General features: G+C 45.8%; 1 protein-coding gene across 6 annotated transcripts in view; it reads right to left on the bottom strand.

The window, feature by feature from the left end:
• The window catches only part of LOC146347555 (protocadherin alpha-C2-like), a 202,114-nt gene that overhangs the window by 112,989 nt on the left and 72,056 nt on the right, over positions 1 to 17,069 (bottom strand). The window contains exon 1 of one of the 6 annotated variants that reach the window (XR_014790333.1): positions 2,254 to 5,216. The exons of 4 other annotated variants lie outside the window; for them this stretch is intronic. Coding sequence is in view for 1 of the 2 variants with exons in the window: in XM_084850917.1 (XP_084707043.1) it covers positions 2,254 to 4,833 (2,580 nt within the window). In the remaining variant the exon portion in view is untranslated. Of the gene's footprint in view, positions 1 to 2,253; positions 5,217 to 17,069 lie in introns of those variants that run through there. One more of the 6 variants, XM_084850917.1, reaches the window with a different exon arrangement.

Here is a 17,069-nt window from a genome sequence, read left to right as displayed (position 1 = left end):
TCATGCGAATTGTCTCTGAATTTAGAGGCAACCATATGTGGCAGAATATCACTTCCCCTTATTGTTCAAATCCTAAGCACATTTATTTGGAATCTTAACTTTACAAGTTGGACTTGAAACAAAATGTGCAATGTGGAACATTTGCTCCTTGTTTAGGCTCCTACCCAGCCAGCCAAGCCCTTTTCCAGAATATTCCACTCCATTCTTCCCTCGTCCCCGATTTTTCCAGGTTTTTTTTTCCCAACAGACACTCAGCATTCTGTGGCAACTGAGCACGCTCACCCCTCGTTGGGCTGCATGGGGGGGGTTTGCCTCTTTAGGGTTTCCTCCTGAATATTTTTGTGCTTCTGCAAACCTTGGAGTTTCCCCAAGCCTGCTGATGCTGTCCTTTATTTCTCAATGGCCCCATTTTGGTTACAGTCTGGTTGGCACTACAAGCTGGGTTTGCTTTGAGAAGGAGTGGTTGAAAACAATGGAATTTAGGGGCTGAGCAGACAAGTCAACAGAGATCCATGATGACCTCCCATCCCTTTGAATTTGGGTAAATAGAAGCTGCTGAGGAAGAGTCCTCCCTACTGGGGGAGGAGTCCTGTTAGGGAGAACTTAGACACTGCATATACACACAGGGTTTCCCTAATAGGGGAAAGAGCAGATGGAGGGGGGGACTCATCAGAAAAATGGCATGGAAGAGCCCCCTCCCCCAGCACCAAGGTCTCGATACAAATGCCCCCTCCAGCTGCTATCTGCCAAAAGTTAGAGAGAAGAGATTTCCAATTACAGAGCTCTGATATCTCATCTAGTATGACCCTTGCTTTCAGCATTTATAATTGTGGCATGGGATATCCATACTATTCAGCAAACATTTTACCTGGATTCAAGTCAAACAACAGAATTATATGTATTGATTCATTTCAGAAATTAGGAAGCTGGCATTGTAGCCTTAATACATAGCCCACCAAACCGATCCCATTAAAACTGTCCGTGGACTAATGTGTGCTATTGCTCAGCATGGATTACGCAAATTAACTGTATCAGACCGATCCCAAAATATGCAGCAGAAATCTGTTTAAAATGAGAAAGGAAGTGTTGGAGAAACATCACGGTGAAACAATGTCACCTCAGAGCTTTCAGTAAGAAGTATTTTCACTATTTAATTTGTTTATTACATACTAAAAACTGGTTGTCCAGTTTTCAACTGCATCAATTCTATTTTCAGCAAAGTTTGGCTGTATAATTTTATCAAAAATACTGAAACTGAAGGCATTTTGTTTTCTACTACTGAGGTCTACTACTGAAACAATGGATTTTAGTTAATTATCAACAGAATCCTACACATGTCTACTCAGAAGTAAGTCCTATTTATTTTAGTGAGGCTTACTCCCAGATACGTGTATGCTACCAAACAAAGCACCCAGCATTATATTCCTGTGTTCCAGAGGCTATAATACGGGAATGTTATACAGGTACATTTACAAATAAATCCACAGTATGTGTTAGTAAAAATTAAAGTCACTAATGTACTACTACAGGAAAGCATGATCAGTTGATGATCAGGCCATAGATACTGCACAGGTTTAAGTCCTGCGCCAGCAGGCTACAGGCTGCTGTACTGTAACAGCACAGTCATCGGGTAAATTGGGTCAGCACAGTGAAATATGTCACTAGACTTCCAGAAAAAGAGGGAGGGAGGAAAGGAGAAGCAGGAAGAGGCAATACTATGTATACTATGAGTAAAAAAACAATGTGTTCTCTGTGTTTTATGTATTCTCAGGCTCCTGAAAAGTGCAGAACTAAGATGGAACTTAACTGTAAATCGTTAATAGACTGCAGTGCTATGCACAGTTTCCTGGGAGTAACTCATATTGAACACAGTTCACCCAAGTAAACCTGTATATGTTTGCACTGTACATCATTCTGAAGTATATTGATTCTCAGACTGATTCCACTTTGCTTCTTCTGTATAATGGTTCTAACAGTAATACTTTGTGTTATCATGTGATCTGCTAGAGTAGACTTTCTCCTACCAGTAGAAAGATGGCAAGAGAACCTGAACTTAAAAATCTAGAAGACCCTTTAAATCCCATGTACTGGAGAAATATATTATGTCTGAACTAGCACATCCACAGGAGTTAAATCCTCAGATTTTGCCTAGCAAAATAATGAATGGCACACCTTACCATTTCTTTTACACACGGTAGTCTGCCCATCGTTGCATAATCCTGAACATTAAACATTTATGAATTCAAGCCTCACCTCATTTGGAGTAATAGGCTCACTTTTAAGAATGATGAGGTTTGGTGAGCTCTGTCCAGTCGGGTGTCTCTCAGCCATCACAGCTTGGGGGTAGATTCCTGTAGAGCCCTCAGTATTGTAAAACATGAAAGTGTCGCTTCCCGAACCGGCAGTCAGGCAGGCTTTATAGCAGTAAGTCTTGGAGAGCGACCCATTGCCCCGCACTTCAACAAAATGGGGCTGAACTTTTAACCCAGGAGGCATTCTGGTCTCAAGGTTGTGGTCTGCCTGCTTGTACCTTTCAACAGGGCACCTTTCTCTGGGAGTCCCACAGAGGCCCCCACAGCAGGAGCTACCATGTGCACTGTATTTGTGGCACTTGATCACAGCAAGGACGATGACAGTCAAAAGAAATATGAATGAGACAGAGCTCAGAGCAACAATGAGATAAAGGGTCGTATCAGAGTAATGCGTGGAACTCTTCACGTGCCTCCTAGTGTCAGGAACGATTCTGGAAACCCTGTCCACCACAGCAATGATTATAGACACGGAGGAAGACAGTGGTGGCTCTCCATTGTCTCGCACTATGACTGTAAGGTTGAAGGTGCTCGCGTTGTCCTCCCCCAGTTTTCGAGTAGTCCTAACTTCCCCACTGTGGACCTCCACCCTAAAGATGTCTGGAGCGGAGGCCTGGGCCAGGTGGAAGAACAGCCATGCATTTTGCCCGGCATCTGCATCGATGGCCACGACTTTGGTGACCAAGTATCCAGCGCTGGCTGAGCGAGGGATCATCTCCGTCGCTGCCGAGGCATTAGCTGAGGCAGGGTACAGAATCTGTGGTGCGTGGTCATTCTGGTCCACCACATAGATGTGCACAGTGACGGTGCTGCTGAGGGGCAGTGCGCCTGAGTCTTGGGCCTGCACAACAACCTGGAACTCCCTCTGGTTTTCATAGTCAAAGGAGCTGACAGCATAAATGTTGCCAGTGTCGGAATTAATGGAGACGTAGGAAGCCACAGGTAGCCCTTGAATCTCTCCACTCAGCAGAGAGTAGGAAATTCTGGCATTTTCAGTGGCGTCTGGATCCAGGGCCATGGCGGTGCAGAGGGATACCCCTGGGGCATTGTTTTCAGGAATGTAAACAGAGTAAGTGGGTTCTTCAAACCGTGGTGGGTTGTCATTTATGTCAGAGATGTCCACCTGGATGACTTTGTGAGAAGATAAGGGAGGGATCCCAGCATCTGTGGCAGTAATGGTAATATTGTAGGTAGAAGTCCTTTCATGGTCAAGAAGCCCCTGAGTGACCAGGGTGTAAGAGTTTTTGAAGGAATTGAGTTTGAAAGGAAGGTTGGCAGGAATGCTCAAGCTGACGTGCCTGTTCTGGCCAGAGTCCTGGTCAGTGACGCTCATTAAGGCCACCACGGTCTCAGGCTGGGCGTCCTCGGGGACTGGGCTGTACAAGGAAGTCAGCACCACCTCAGGAACGTTATCATTGGCATCCACAATGTTGACTAGCACCTTGCAGTGCCCAGCCATAGGGACAGAACCCCTATCAGAGGCTTGCACATAGATCTCATAGGAGGAAGCCTCCTCATAGTCCAGCGTACCATTTACCCTCACTTCTCCTGACACCGAGTCTACACTGAAGAGCTGGCGCACCTTCTGTGGGGTGTAATTGCTGAAGGCATAGTGCAAGTCCTGGTTGGAGCCCTCATCTGGATCAGAGGCGTTCAGTTTCACCACCAGCGTGCCTGGGGCAGCGTTTTCCAACAGGGTTGCCATATAGGTGCTGTGGTCAAACTCGGGGGGGTTGTCGTTGGTGTCCAAAACCAGCACGGCGACTTGGGCTGTGGCAGACTTGGCAGGGATGCCCCCGTCCACAGCGGTGAGCACCATCCGCTGGTGGGCACTCTGCTCGCGGTCCAGGGGCTGGAGCAGCACCAGCTCCAGGAGTCTGCTGCCGCGCTCGAAGTCCCCCAGGTCCAGCCCAAAGTGCTCGCTGGGGCTGAGGCGGTAGCTCTGCACCGAGTTGGGGCCCACATCAGGATCCCGCGCGCCCTCGACGGGGAAGCGGGCGCCTGGCACGGCAGATTCGCTGATCTCCAGCCGGTACTCCTGCCGGGGGAAGCGGGGCGTGTTGTCGTTGATGTCCAGCACCTCCACCTCCACGTCGTGCACTTCCACGGGCCGCTCGATCACCAGCTCCACACCGAGGAAGCAGGAGGCGGCGAGGTCGCACAGCGCCTCCCGGTCCATGCGCTCCTTCACCAGCAGCAGCCCGCGGCCCAGATCCAGCGACAGGTACTGCCTGCCGCTGCCCGAGGTCAGCCGAGCCCCCCTCGACGCCAGGTGCCGGGGCGCCAGGGCCAGGTCGCTAGCCACGTTGCCCACCATGGCGCCGCGAGGAAGCTCCTCCCGCACCGCGTAACGGAGCTGCCCGCCCACGGGCCCCAGGCGCAGCAGCAGCAGCAGCAAGCCGAGGGCTTCCGCCCCGTGGCAGCGCCAGGGACCGGGCTGCGTCATGGCAGGTGGGGATCGCGAGGCCCGAAGCGGCTGCCCCGTCCGCGGGCACTCTCGGCCGCCCGGCAGCGGGAGGGGCATGCAAGCGGCTACCAGGCGCCGCCGCCGCGAGTCCCTGGCGCCGCCGCCGCGTCCCTGCCGCGCTCTGGGGCCGCCCGGCCGCTCACGCCCGCCATCGCCAGCTCTGGCCCCGCGGCGGCGAGGGCCTCTCCGCCCCCGCCTCCTGCGGCGACAGCCGGCCGCGCTCCTTCCCCTCCTCTTCCTTCCTCGGCGCCTGACGCGGCTGCTCCACGGTGGCTGCTGCCGGGAGTGCGCGCCGGGGAGGGGCGCGCCGAGCTCTAGGCTGGCTCCGTTTCAGCACCTGGGCTTGGAACAGCGACCTCGGGGCGGGCAGCCGACGCCAGCGCCCGGTCAGGCGGGCGGCGGGGCAGAGCAGGGGGCGCGGGGCGGGCGGGCGCGGCGGTGCACGGAACCCGGCGGGCGGCTAACTGCCCCACCCCGCCGCCCTCTGCGCAGTAAACGCTCGGCGTGATCCGCTGCACGCGCAGCGTCGGAAGCCGCCTTGCGCGGAGTCGGGTCAGTGTGTATCTACCCAGAACGGTGGAGTCGACCTGACGGCAGCTCTCCGGGGCAGGCAGCCTGGATCCCCCACCCCAAGGACGATAACTCCCATAATCCCTGGCCTCCGGCCATGCTGGTTGGGAACTACAGGAGTTGTAGTCCAAAACATCTGGAGAGCGCTGCTCTGCCTACCCCTGCTCCAGGGTCTTAGGGAAAGATATTTCTCGTCCTTGCTACCTGGGGGCCTTTTAACTACAAATGCCAGGGTCTGAAACGGGGATCTTCTGCAAGGAAGGCGTCCAGCTACCTCTGCTGAGTGAGGTAGTCTCCCACCTCCAACCCAAAGCCCCAGTCCCATTCCAGAAAGACAACCCCTTCCACCCAGATTGCAACTCTTACGAAAAGGCGAGAGGGAGGTCCGGGGTAGTATGCAGTGGTTCTCCTACACAGAATAGACCCACTGAAGTGAATGGGCCTAATCGAAGTAGGACTACCACTGGATACTGCCCCTGGTCTCCAAATATTCCCTCTCCTGCCCACACTCCTAATTTGTGGTCTGTTTGGTGAAGCCAAACTAATATTCATTCATTCATTCATTCATTCTCTCTCTCTCTCTCTCTCTTGTTAGAACCCCAGTATTAGGGGGGTAATTGAAGAATTAACATTTCATATAGCAAAACAAGGAGACAAATTGCCCCCCCATTACAGGAAAAGGGTAAAAAAAAAAAAAAAGATGAGAAAAAAGACAATGATTGAAATGCTTATTTATTTACACGAACGTTTAACCCACCTGATCCCCAAGAGTCCAGGAGGTAATGAAAGAAAGAAAAAATAGCCAATTAAAATGCAATAAAAGGAATACTGGACTTTAAAATACATGTTAACAAGCTACCATCAGCCCATCGAATTCAGGCTTACTAGCAAAGGTCCACCCAAATGAAAAGGTCTTACAACAACTCTTCCTCAAAACTGAGTTCCCCAGCTGTGGCATAATCACTGGAAGGTCTCTCTAGACAAGAGATGTACTTGCTATGCTTTTCTCCTTGCTTTGCATTACAAGTAAAATATGCTGAGTGCTCACATACACATATACACACAAGTACTAGAAATCTCTTTTGCGGAAGACCCCCTCCTTTCCGCTGCTTTTGCTTCTTCCATCGCTTCAGGGCCCTACATTTCCCCACTTGTAGATTCCATTACTTCTACATTGGACTTAGTTAGTATGCCATTACTGATATGAATGTGGCTCAATGCTGCAGTTCATCTCCATGAATTATAATAGGACCACACAGCTTGTTGCCTACCAAGCCACACATAGCTCACTAGCCATGTATGGGTGACCCACCATTTCCCTGACAAAGTTCCTGGGCCTGGAGTGTCTAATATCTGGCAGGCCACAATTTATGGTTGGTGGACTATGTTTGGCTTGGTGGGTCACAAGTTGGACAGGTACAGATTTCTGTTTATCTTGAAATTAAATCACAAGCATATACAAATCATATATATGATTTATAAAATTATTTTTAAAGTTAGTTACAGTGTTTCAATAATAAAGAATGAAAATGTGGAGCCCAGGAAATAACAGTAACTTCCTATGCATGCCAAGGTTGTTCTTTATTAAACTTGCATCCACTGTAAAACACAGTATCTAGACTTCAAAATAAAATCAATTATCCTACTTCCCATAATTTCCTACTAATCATATCACATTTTTTCCTTCTCTCCATGTCTACTTGGTGGGGAGAGGGAAAAGGCAGCATGAAGAGGGAACCCTTAAATGTATGTATTGTTATACCAAATATTCTGGAATTGTTTCAGTCATTTACTGAGTCAACAGAGCACATCTGCGTAGCCCAGTTCTCACTCGGGTGCTGAAACCAGTGCCTGGGCTATACTCCTTCAGACTGCAGTTGGAGGATCACATGACTGAATGTTCTTCCATTTTAAAAATAAATACATCTCCACCCAGAAAAGTAAAATGTCAGGGACAATGGTTTTAGACTAGCCTTTCCCTGACATTTACTTTCCTACGTGGATATATTTCATTTTTTGTACTGAGGAGCATTCAACCATGTCAGACCCCAACTGCATTATGAATTGACACAGCCCAGGCAGAAGTTTACCACTTCCACGGGAAGTTAAAACTAGGTCTATGTTTTGCCCATGCTGTTGAATCCAAATAGACCCAGTTTCAGTAGAATCAGCAGGGAGAATCATAGTGTTAATTTATTGTTATTTTATTTTGCTATTTGATGTTTTTATTGTTCTTAAACTTTTGTAGGAAGTAATCCTAAAAGTCACAGCATAAATATATTAAACAAATAAACTTTTGCACTAGAATGAGGCTCTTTATTGGAGATATGGTGGGCTCTCCTTGCACTGTATGGCATTTCAGTAATGATAACCTCCTCATAAAGCTTCTGGCTCTCCCCCTTTCTAAATATATTTCTAAGCCTCTCCTGAGCTGGCGTGCATTTCTTGTTCTTCATCAGACATTTTGTTTCATGCTTCAATGCACTTTTATGCGTGACTTGTTTACATATTCTTTTTTCATTTGAAGTTCTTGGCCTCAGTTTGTTGTGCAGGTACAGCTTTATTAAATTGATAACTAGTACTAATCTGTCCCGCACCCCATGTTTCAGCTCAAATCTCATCTTTCACACAAATTTTGGTCGGGGGGGGGGGGGTTAATAAGCTGCTTTTATAACCAAAGCTGGCAGCCACCCCCGATTATATTTAACCTGCAAACTCTTTGATCTGGGGTTACTGCTGACTTTGCCATTGTTTCTGAAATTACTATGTAAAAATAATAGTATTCACCCTCCATCTCTCCTTCTGTTCCACATATATGAGGTTGCTGCTGGGATTTGGATTTAGGTACCACTATAGACTGCAATGAGAAATCAACTGAATTTAAATGGATAAGATCTAGGCCTAGTTCTCCTTGGGGTGGTAAAGCTGTGTCTAGGCTATACTACTTCAGACTGCTGGCTGGGGACTCACATGATCGAATCTTCCTCTATACTACTTTTATGTTACTACTACTACAACCCCTACCCATGAAAAACAAACATGCCATAGGAGAAGGTGAGTCTAGAATCCTTGTCCCTAACCTTTAGTTTTCTGTGCAGATAGATTTTTTTAATATGGAGGAGTATTCCGTCAAATGGGTCCCCAACTAGCAGTCTGAGGTAGACTGTGAGACACAGCTTTACCAGCTCAGAGAAAACTTGGCCCGAGGGTGTCCATTCTCTTTCCATTCCTCTTGAACTTAGAGGTGACCACCTATCCAACACAGGGCAGGAGAAATGAGGAGGGGAAGTCTAGATGCGGGAAGTCAAGAGTGTGAGAAGCGGCGGCCGGACAACACATTGGATGGTTCGTATTGGATTTCCGACTTCCTTGCCCCAGCATGCCCACTGGAACGCCCCCGTTTTCACCACTCCGTGCTCCTCTTCCGAGCACGGAGTGCAGGTCCGTTCCGCGCTGCCTATGAGGCAGCATGTGGGGGGGTGAAGGTCAGTTTCTGGGAACCGACCTATCCTATGGCCATCTAGCCGCTGACTAGCAGCCATAGGATTACACCCTTAGAGATTCAGCATAGGGGGAGTCTGAGCATTTTTCAGAAGTACTGTAATTTTGTTTGTTTGGTGCTGGCTTTTAGTGGCCAGGGTTAAAGTAATAGGGTTTGTTGTTGTTGTTTGTGGAAGGCACAGTCTGCAGCGATTTATTCCTTTATTGAAAATGCCTATAGTCAGCCTATTGGACAAAAGAGCCCTTTCAAGGTGACTTACAGAATTCTTAAAACATCACTAATACATAATTCAAATGCAATTAACCACTTAATAACTAATAAAAACCAAACAATAAGACTAAAACCAAATACAAACATTAAAATCAGTCATACACTGAAACAATTCCCTCAAGCAGCCCCATAAACCCCTTAGGAGAAAGCTACAGAGAATAAGTGTGTCTTTAGGGCTCTTCTAGAGGGCTGAAAAGATGGGGCCTGATGTACTCCAACTGGCAATGAGTTCTGCGAGCATGGTGCCACCACAAAAAAAGCCCTATTCCCTGTGCCCACCAGTCTCATTGTTCTCAAAGATGATCACACAAGGAGGGATTGAGTCACAGCTTGTTTCCACTCATCCAAGCCCAAACCACCTCCAGTTCAAGAGTCCCACAGACTCCATGGCACAAGCAGCTGGAAATGAGAGGTGGAGCTGGGTATCATCAACATACTGGTAACACTTCAGCCCAAACTTCCAGATGACTTCTCCCAGTAGTTTCATGGAGATGTTAAAAAAAAAAGGGGGCCAGGTGGAATAAAAATTCCCATCCTCCCCCCAAAAGAGATGTAACAATTTTCAACAGAGTAGCCATGTTCATGAGGTCTATGTAGAACCCAATTTCTACTTGGAAAAGAATAATACAAATAGAGGTGGACTCAGAGAATGAATTTGTTCATCCAGTTTGATAACATTCACCGGTTAGTGATGAATAAATGTCCTTAAGATTGCACCAGAACTTCGCCATCCAGCAGAAGTATTACCCATGCAGGAAATGATGCTGTCAGAAAAGTGCAGAATTATACAACATTACATAAACTCACACAGTTATTCAGGCTTGCAACAAACAGACTGACTTCACCAGAATTTAGCACAGCCTTTAGGGCAGTATACACTATTTCTATTTGCAATTGCCTCCATAAACGCCTGTTAGTTAGGAAATGGAACAAAATTGTAAATCTCTCATCTATCTTGCAACACATGGCTTTGGCCTGATAACTACTGGTATCAGTGTGGTTGCCACCAAAAGCCGTATTATCATGGTGAAGGACCATACCCCTGCTGGGAACATACAAATGGTTTACTACATTGCTTTCCCTCCATATCATTTAGAACATCCTTCCCCAACCTAGTGCCCTCAAGATGTGTTGGACTACAACTCCCATCATCCCCAGTCAGCAATGGGCCATGCTGGCTGGGGGTCCTGGCTGTTGTAATCAAACACATATGCAGGCTAGCAGGTTGTGGAAGGCTGATTTAAAACATTTTCATACCAACATCAGCAGTTCCCAGGGGAGCATAACCAGTGGTATAGTGGAGCCAGGGCTCATATGACTGAAGTGCTGGGACATTTTTATTAACAGGGGCAATGATGTAATCAGCCACTTCCCTGTTCCCTCTGAGCTTCTGCAATCCTTAGCTGGGGAGAAATGGACTTTCCCAGCAACAATATACTGTTGTAGTGGGGGTGGCTTGGGGGGGTGTTTGGGGGTGGCTTGGTCTTGCACTGCCACCCCCCTCAGGCTTCTCTGTTCCCTCTGAGCTTTGCTGCAATCCTCACAGTAGCTGGGGGGAAATGGCCTGTTAGCTTTACAAAATACTTGCTTCTAAAGGAGATGAAGAGTCCTAGAAGTGGTGGGAAAAGGAAGCCCTGGAAAATCTTGGCCCGGGGGTCTTAAGCTGTTTGGAGACATGTTGTGTCCCTCTCTTTCCCTTTCTCATGCAGTCTCAGGGCCATCCAGCCAAAGTCCAATATGCGAACCACTATGTGGACATTTGCCAGCTCACTATTCTATGACTGTCAGCTCATCCTAATAAATTTGATGTTGTGTTATGTACTGCTGCTCTTTGGGAGGTGGGAAGGTTGCCATGTAATACAGACAGACTAACACATCTGCCTGCATTGGAGGGGGGGGCATGGCTATGGGGAATGCCCTGATCAGCAGCTGCACTTCAAAAGTTACCACTACAATGGGTGTAACTCTGGCAGAGAAAAAACGTAAGTAATCCCTACATTGACCTGGTTCAAATGTAATGACAAACCATGGTTTAATTAGCCATGGGTTAGCATTACATGCGAACCAGGTCACAGTATCATGGAGAACCCTACAATGCCACAGTGCTTTGGGGGCAGAAAACAACTACATTGCTACAAGTTCATGTGAATCACGTTTAAGATACAACCTGCACTGGAATTGATGCTGGACAGTAACCTGCGGCTGAGTATATTATAGGCCACCAGGAATCCCACTCGAGGGCACCATCATGAAGTTCTTAATTTTACCACCAATCGCTCTTTTGCTTCCACACTCAGCTGCTCTGTGCATTCTTTTTATCATGCTTTCCACTGCCCCAAAAGTACTGCCAGACATATATAGGTTGTGGGCCCATACGCCAATCACCTTGCAGTTTGCCTTGTTTGCACCCAAATAAAACTAGGCCTTTCTGCTACTCCCAAGAAAAAGCACATTTCCTTTTCCCAGTGATCAAATTTAAGGCCTCTACATAACAGAAACTTTGAAGCTATGTGACTTGGTTCTTATATTACTAGTGAATATTATTTCAGGGTGGAGGGCTACTTGCTCAGACATTTAAATCTTGGTATAGAATTTCAGCATATATTCTACTCGTGTGGTCTTGAAAAGCATGGTGAGAATATTATTTCATGGTGGAATCAGGGAATGACACCTGGTGAGTCAAGGGAAGGCTCAGGCTGCAGCCTGATGGGCAAGAGAGGGTGGAATGAGTAGTAAAAGCTCTGAACAAGCCTAGCAGAAAACTGCCAGCCCAACTGGTTCTATCCCTGCCCTTTGAGATTTCAGTCCTTCTCCCGGAGACCCCGAGAAGGAAGTTACCCTACTACCACCCCAAAGTTGCACTCTCAATGCACACTCTCCACCTATTTCTATGCCATGTAGTATGGCAATCAACATGCTGAAATAGTGAAACAATCTGGGTTGGTTCATGGTGCTGATATAATACTATGGCGTGCTGTGATGTTGCACCCACATCACAGTGCGCTTACACTTGGTCCTGCAGGCATAAAAGCTTGAGATCTCATAGGGTCAGGCCACAAGACCTTAAATAGGTACTCAGAATAAGTTGTTAGAGGTGTGTCGTTAGACTTAATATGCAACTTGGGCAAAGCACCTAATTCTTTGTGCCTCCGTTTAGCACATACAAAGACGGAATAAAAATTGCCATCTCAAACGAAAGGTCTTAAGGAGGTGCTCTAAGGAGGGGCAAGTCAGTTCCCCAATGGGTTTTAAGACCCTATGCTGCAAAAGAGCAAGGGTGGAGAAATATCATTGAATCCCAAGAACACCTTTGCAAAGATAGAAATACACCTTTTCACTTACATCAACAAAAGAAGGGAAACTGCAGCTCCTGTTTAATAAATGGGCTAAATACCAGAGAGCTTAATCAATTATTTAAATCTACCCAAACTTCCAGATGCACAAGCTGAGACACAATAGTCAGACTCACCAAGGTCATGCATGGAGACTGTGCTATAGCCCCAAAATATCAGTCTTAATGTTCTACTCCAAACTTAAATGGTAATAGAGAGGTAAGCAAAACATGCATGTATTAAAAATATAAGAGCTCTGTTGAATCAGGCCAAAGGTCCACTGAGGCCGCAATCCTATACCCACTTACCTGGGACTAAGCCCTGTGGAACTCAATGGGTGTTCTTGCTAAGTAGACACATATAGTACTACGTTGTTAGTCCAACATTTTGTTTCCAGCAGTGGCCAACCGGATGCTCTGGGAAGCCCACAAAACAGGACAAGAAGGCAACAGCCCTCTCTGGTTTTTATCCCCAGCAATGAGTATTCAGAGGCCTTGTTCTGAACACAAGATGTTCCAGTTAGCTACCTATCAAGGCTAACAGATGGCATCATATCCATCCTACATGAATTAGGCTGCAATCCTATGCGCACATATATGGGATTAAATCCCACTGGAAACACAGAGACTTACTTCTGAGTAAAAATGAACAGGGTTGCACTGTTAGTCTAATTCCCTTTAAAAGTCAAAGCCAGTTTAAGTAAGGAGCTGTATTTTATCTGTCCTGAAACTCCTGCCCCTCAATTTCATTGGGTGACCTCAACTTCTAGTATTATAAAATGTTTTTCTCCCTATCATAAACAGATAGATGTTGATAGATGGATATTATAGATATAAATGGGAACATCAAGGGGTATTTTTTTTTGCATATTTCCGTTAATTATGCTTCCAAAACACAAAAAGCACCAATACTGACACAAATTACAGAAGGGTTCTGCATCTGGAGCTCCATATTTTGAGAGATACTGGAGCCCCATTCGGAATTGTTGCTCACACACTGAAACAATATATGAGGGGGGGAGTGGGGCCACACCAACTAGCCCCACTCCCTGGCATCCATGTGTGTAGTATGAGTTTCTGCAGAGAGGGAGCCTTCACAACTACAGCTGTATACACAAAGGCTTCCATCCAATCTGGAACCCAAATTGCGCAGGATTTCAGATCACATAGACATTTTCACAAGTACAGCTACACTGGCCAGGGCACACCAATGACAAAACAGTGCTACTGCTTTTAGAAACCTATGCAAGCATGATTTGGCTAAAATACATATGTGTGTGTGTGTGTGTGTGCGCGCGCGCGCACGCGCATGTAAAAAGTGATTTCATTAAGGGTCTCCCTACCTCTTCTCCTATAATTTGGTCACTGTGACAGATGTTTTGCACACCTTACAGCCTGTTCCAGTCAAGGGGTGTCTAGCATATTGGATATTGGGGATTCTGGACATAAGATGTAATAAAGTAACTCACAAAGTTCCAGTAGGTCACTCAGAAACTTAACTTTCTTTTCTTAAATCAAATGTCTAGTGTTATTCAATGTTGAACTTAACCTCCAAATGGAAAGCAGGAGTAAACCAATATGCCTCTTCTCTGCCTGAGCTTGCACAACGTTTCATTTTTCTTGTCCCTACCAATGTCATTGGTACATCAGCTCTAAAATGCAGTGATGACACTTCACTGTCAATTTTCATTATTTCTTTGCTGGCAGATATTTCAGCTGGAGAACTAGAAACAAGATTGGAATGAAGCCCATGCAGAGGTGGGAAGTGGAAAAAGCTACAAGGAAGGACAAGCATGAAAGGAAGACAAAGAATTCTGGAAGATGGGTGAACAGAGGAGAGGTGGTAAAAGACATGTAGGAAGAAGGATAAGAAAGAAGTTTAAAGGGAAATCATGGGGTCACCCAAAAATTAGACCAAAGTATATAAGTTTGCAAGTTAAAAGACTACAATTTAAAAAACAAAAAACAAACCTGTGAACTTCTAGGACCTATGGAATGTTGAAGGCATATAGAGAAGAAAATTAGACAAATGCATCTCATCATTGGGAAAGTACTTCTGGTTTCATATTGAATGCTGAAGACAGAAATTCCAGTATTTGCTGCTACCTTTAGTTTGGAGGGGGAGCACAGCCCAGTTGCAGCCATGCCTTGTTTTCTAAGGGCTTCTCACCTTCACCCCAGGGGAGTGGGGAGGTCTAAAGAAACCAGAAACCAGGCAGACTGTGAGAGTCTAGAAGGTAGGTTTGTGGTTGAGAGCAGTTGAAAAAAAGAAGGGAAATGGAAGGCTAGAGAATTTGGCCTCCTTCAACCCCTAACAGCTTCTAGTATCCTGGAGGTCACCCTTAATAACCTCCCCATCCCTTGCTGTATCCCCCCTCCCCAGATATATAGCAATTAAGGGTGCAATCCTTTGCATATTTAGACAGAAAAAAGGTCCTACAACTCTCAGCTTAGTCATGCTGGCTGGGGAATGCTGGGAGTTGTAGGACTAAATATGCAAAGGATCGTGCCCTAAAACACTTCAATGCTGAGCCCTTTAGCATTATATAGCACCCTTGGAGGAAGGGTTCAGGGGGGTGTGGGGAATGGGGGAAAGGTGTCTTCTTCAAGCCCCAAACAGCACTACAAAGCTCTTATTCCAGGCCGGCTGGAATTCTGAACAGCAATGCTCATCTGTATCACTCATGTAGCTTGGAACCATTTTAACGGATGTAACTTTAAAACAATAAAACATTACTAAGAATGCTGAGGTGATTCATTATACTGCCACATAACATTATGGGATTTTCTTCTTGTAAAAAAGAGTGATGCTGTAAAATCTATCTCTACTTACCAGTTGATTTGACATAGTAGCTAAGGATTACTTCTTACTTACTTCTGAGTAGACATGACAAGAGTTACACTGCACCCATATAAGCTGGAAAGTCCCTGGTTCAAATCTCATCTTAGCCAGCTAAAGGCACAATCCTATCCATATTTAGATAGAAAAAAGTCCTACAACTCCCAGCATTCCCCAGCCAGCCAAGCTGTCTGGGGAATGCTGGGATCTGTAGGACATTTTTCTGTATAAACATGCACAGGATTGCGCCCTAAGACAGGCTAAATCCACAAAAAAGCTCTTGGGCAGACAAGCTGCTATTCTCCCAGCCTTAGCTTCTCCTCTGCAGTATGTGGATAGCAATACTGACCTAACTTACAAGGGGCTGGATCCAGATTTACCCTGGATCAACAGCACTTTTGAAGGTAGACTTACCCACCCCTTCTTTCCCACAGCAGCCCCCCCATTTCCCTGAAAATGTTACACAGAGAGTCAGGAGACCCTACTGAATGGGGTGAGCAGTGGTATGTGGGGATCCTCAAAAGTCAGGTGGAGGGACCTTCCATGAGCAGAGTTCTTCTACTCTCAGATGTTCCCTTGCAGAAGACAGATCCTGGATCTGACCCAAGGCTATTCTAAGCAACTGGGAAGATTATGTAAAGCACTTTGGAACACTAAAAAAAATCACTCTATAAATCCTAAGCATTATTATTGGTGTTACTAGGATCTTAAAAGATATAATCACTTCACAGTATCTCAATGAATGCCAAGATCTCATGGGATTCCTTGAAATTTCATGCTATAACAGTTTATTACACTTCTGTGGCTGAGCTAAAAATTACATGCAGTTATTATTAGACTAAACTAATCAGTAGCTATTCAAATATGTGTTTATGGTAAACCAGATTATCTCCCTAGGTTTATCCCAGCAGCCTAAGAGTGGAGAAGAGGAGGGAGATACATATTCTCATTGAAGATCCTCTTTAAAAAGTGGGGAGATGTGCTTCACAACTAAATTAGGAAAGTCTTGCACCTGCTTTTCCCATGAGATGAAGGGCTTCTGAATTATTGCTTTAAACTTCGGCAAAGGTCATTTCTATTCCACAGCTAACTAAAGCCACAGTCCAAAACACACTTACCTGGGAGTAAGACCCACTGACCTCATTGAGACTTACTTCTGAGTAGCCACATATAGGCTTGTGGCATAACTCTCTAATCTTGGCAGATTGGACTATTTCTGTGTAATGTATTAGCTCAAATCCCTTCTTTTAAATAAGTAAATAAATAAACAAAGTGGAGGAATTATCACACAGACTGAATGCTCCATGTGTAAATGTAAGATATTTCTGAGAAGACAAAGCATCCTTCCACATGGGTATATTTAATGCTATATGCAACATAACTGCAAATAAGCAGTCTCAAAGCAATAAGCTATGTTCTTTTTCAATAGGGTATCAGCCACCACTGACTATTACAATTTCATAGCTAAGAAGCCCTTTTATTTCAGTCTTTCAAGAAGTGAGGTATGCATAAGATTTTGTGGGGCCACTCACACTATTACAGCACAGTCCTATAAATGTCTACTCAGAAATAAGTCCCACTGAGTTCAATGGGGCTTACTCCCAGATAAATGGGTATAGGATTGCACCGTTTCCTTGAGTTAATGACTACTTAGCTTGCTTCCAGGTAAGATTGTAGCCGAAAGTCCAATTCCAATGTAATTATTGTCACATGCAAGGCTTCTGTGTGGTTCTCTCTCTCTTTTTTTTGCTTGCTTACTGTGTGGGGGTGTGTGTGTGTGT

This window comes from Heloderma suspectum, chromosome 4 (genome assembly GCF_057233095.1).
Source record: "Heloderma suspectum isolate Gila_16-S chromosome 4, 16-S_ref, whole genome shotgun sequence".
Taxonomy (NCBI): Eukaryota; Metazoa; Chordata; class Lepidosauria; order Squamata; family Helodermatidae; genus Heloderma; species Heloderma suspectum.
This window is presented reverse-complemented; position numbering and strand designations above follow the sequence as displayed.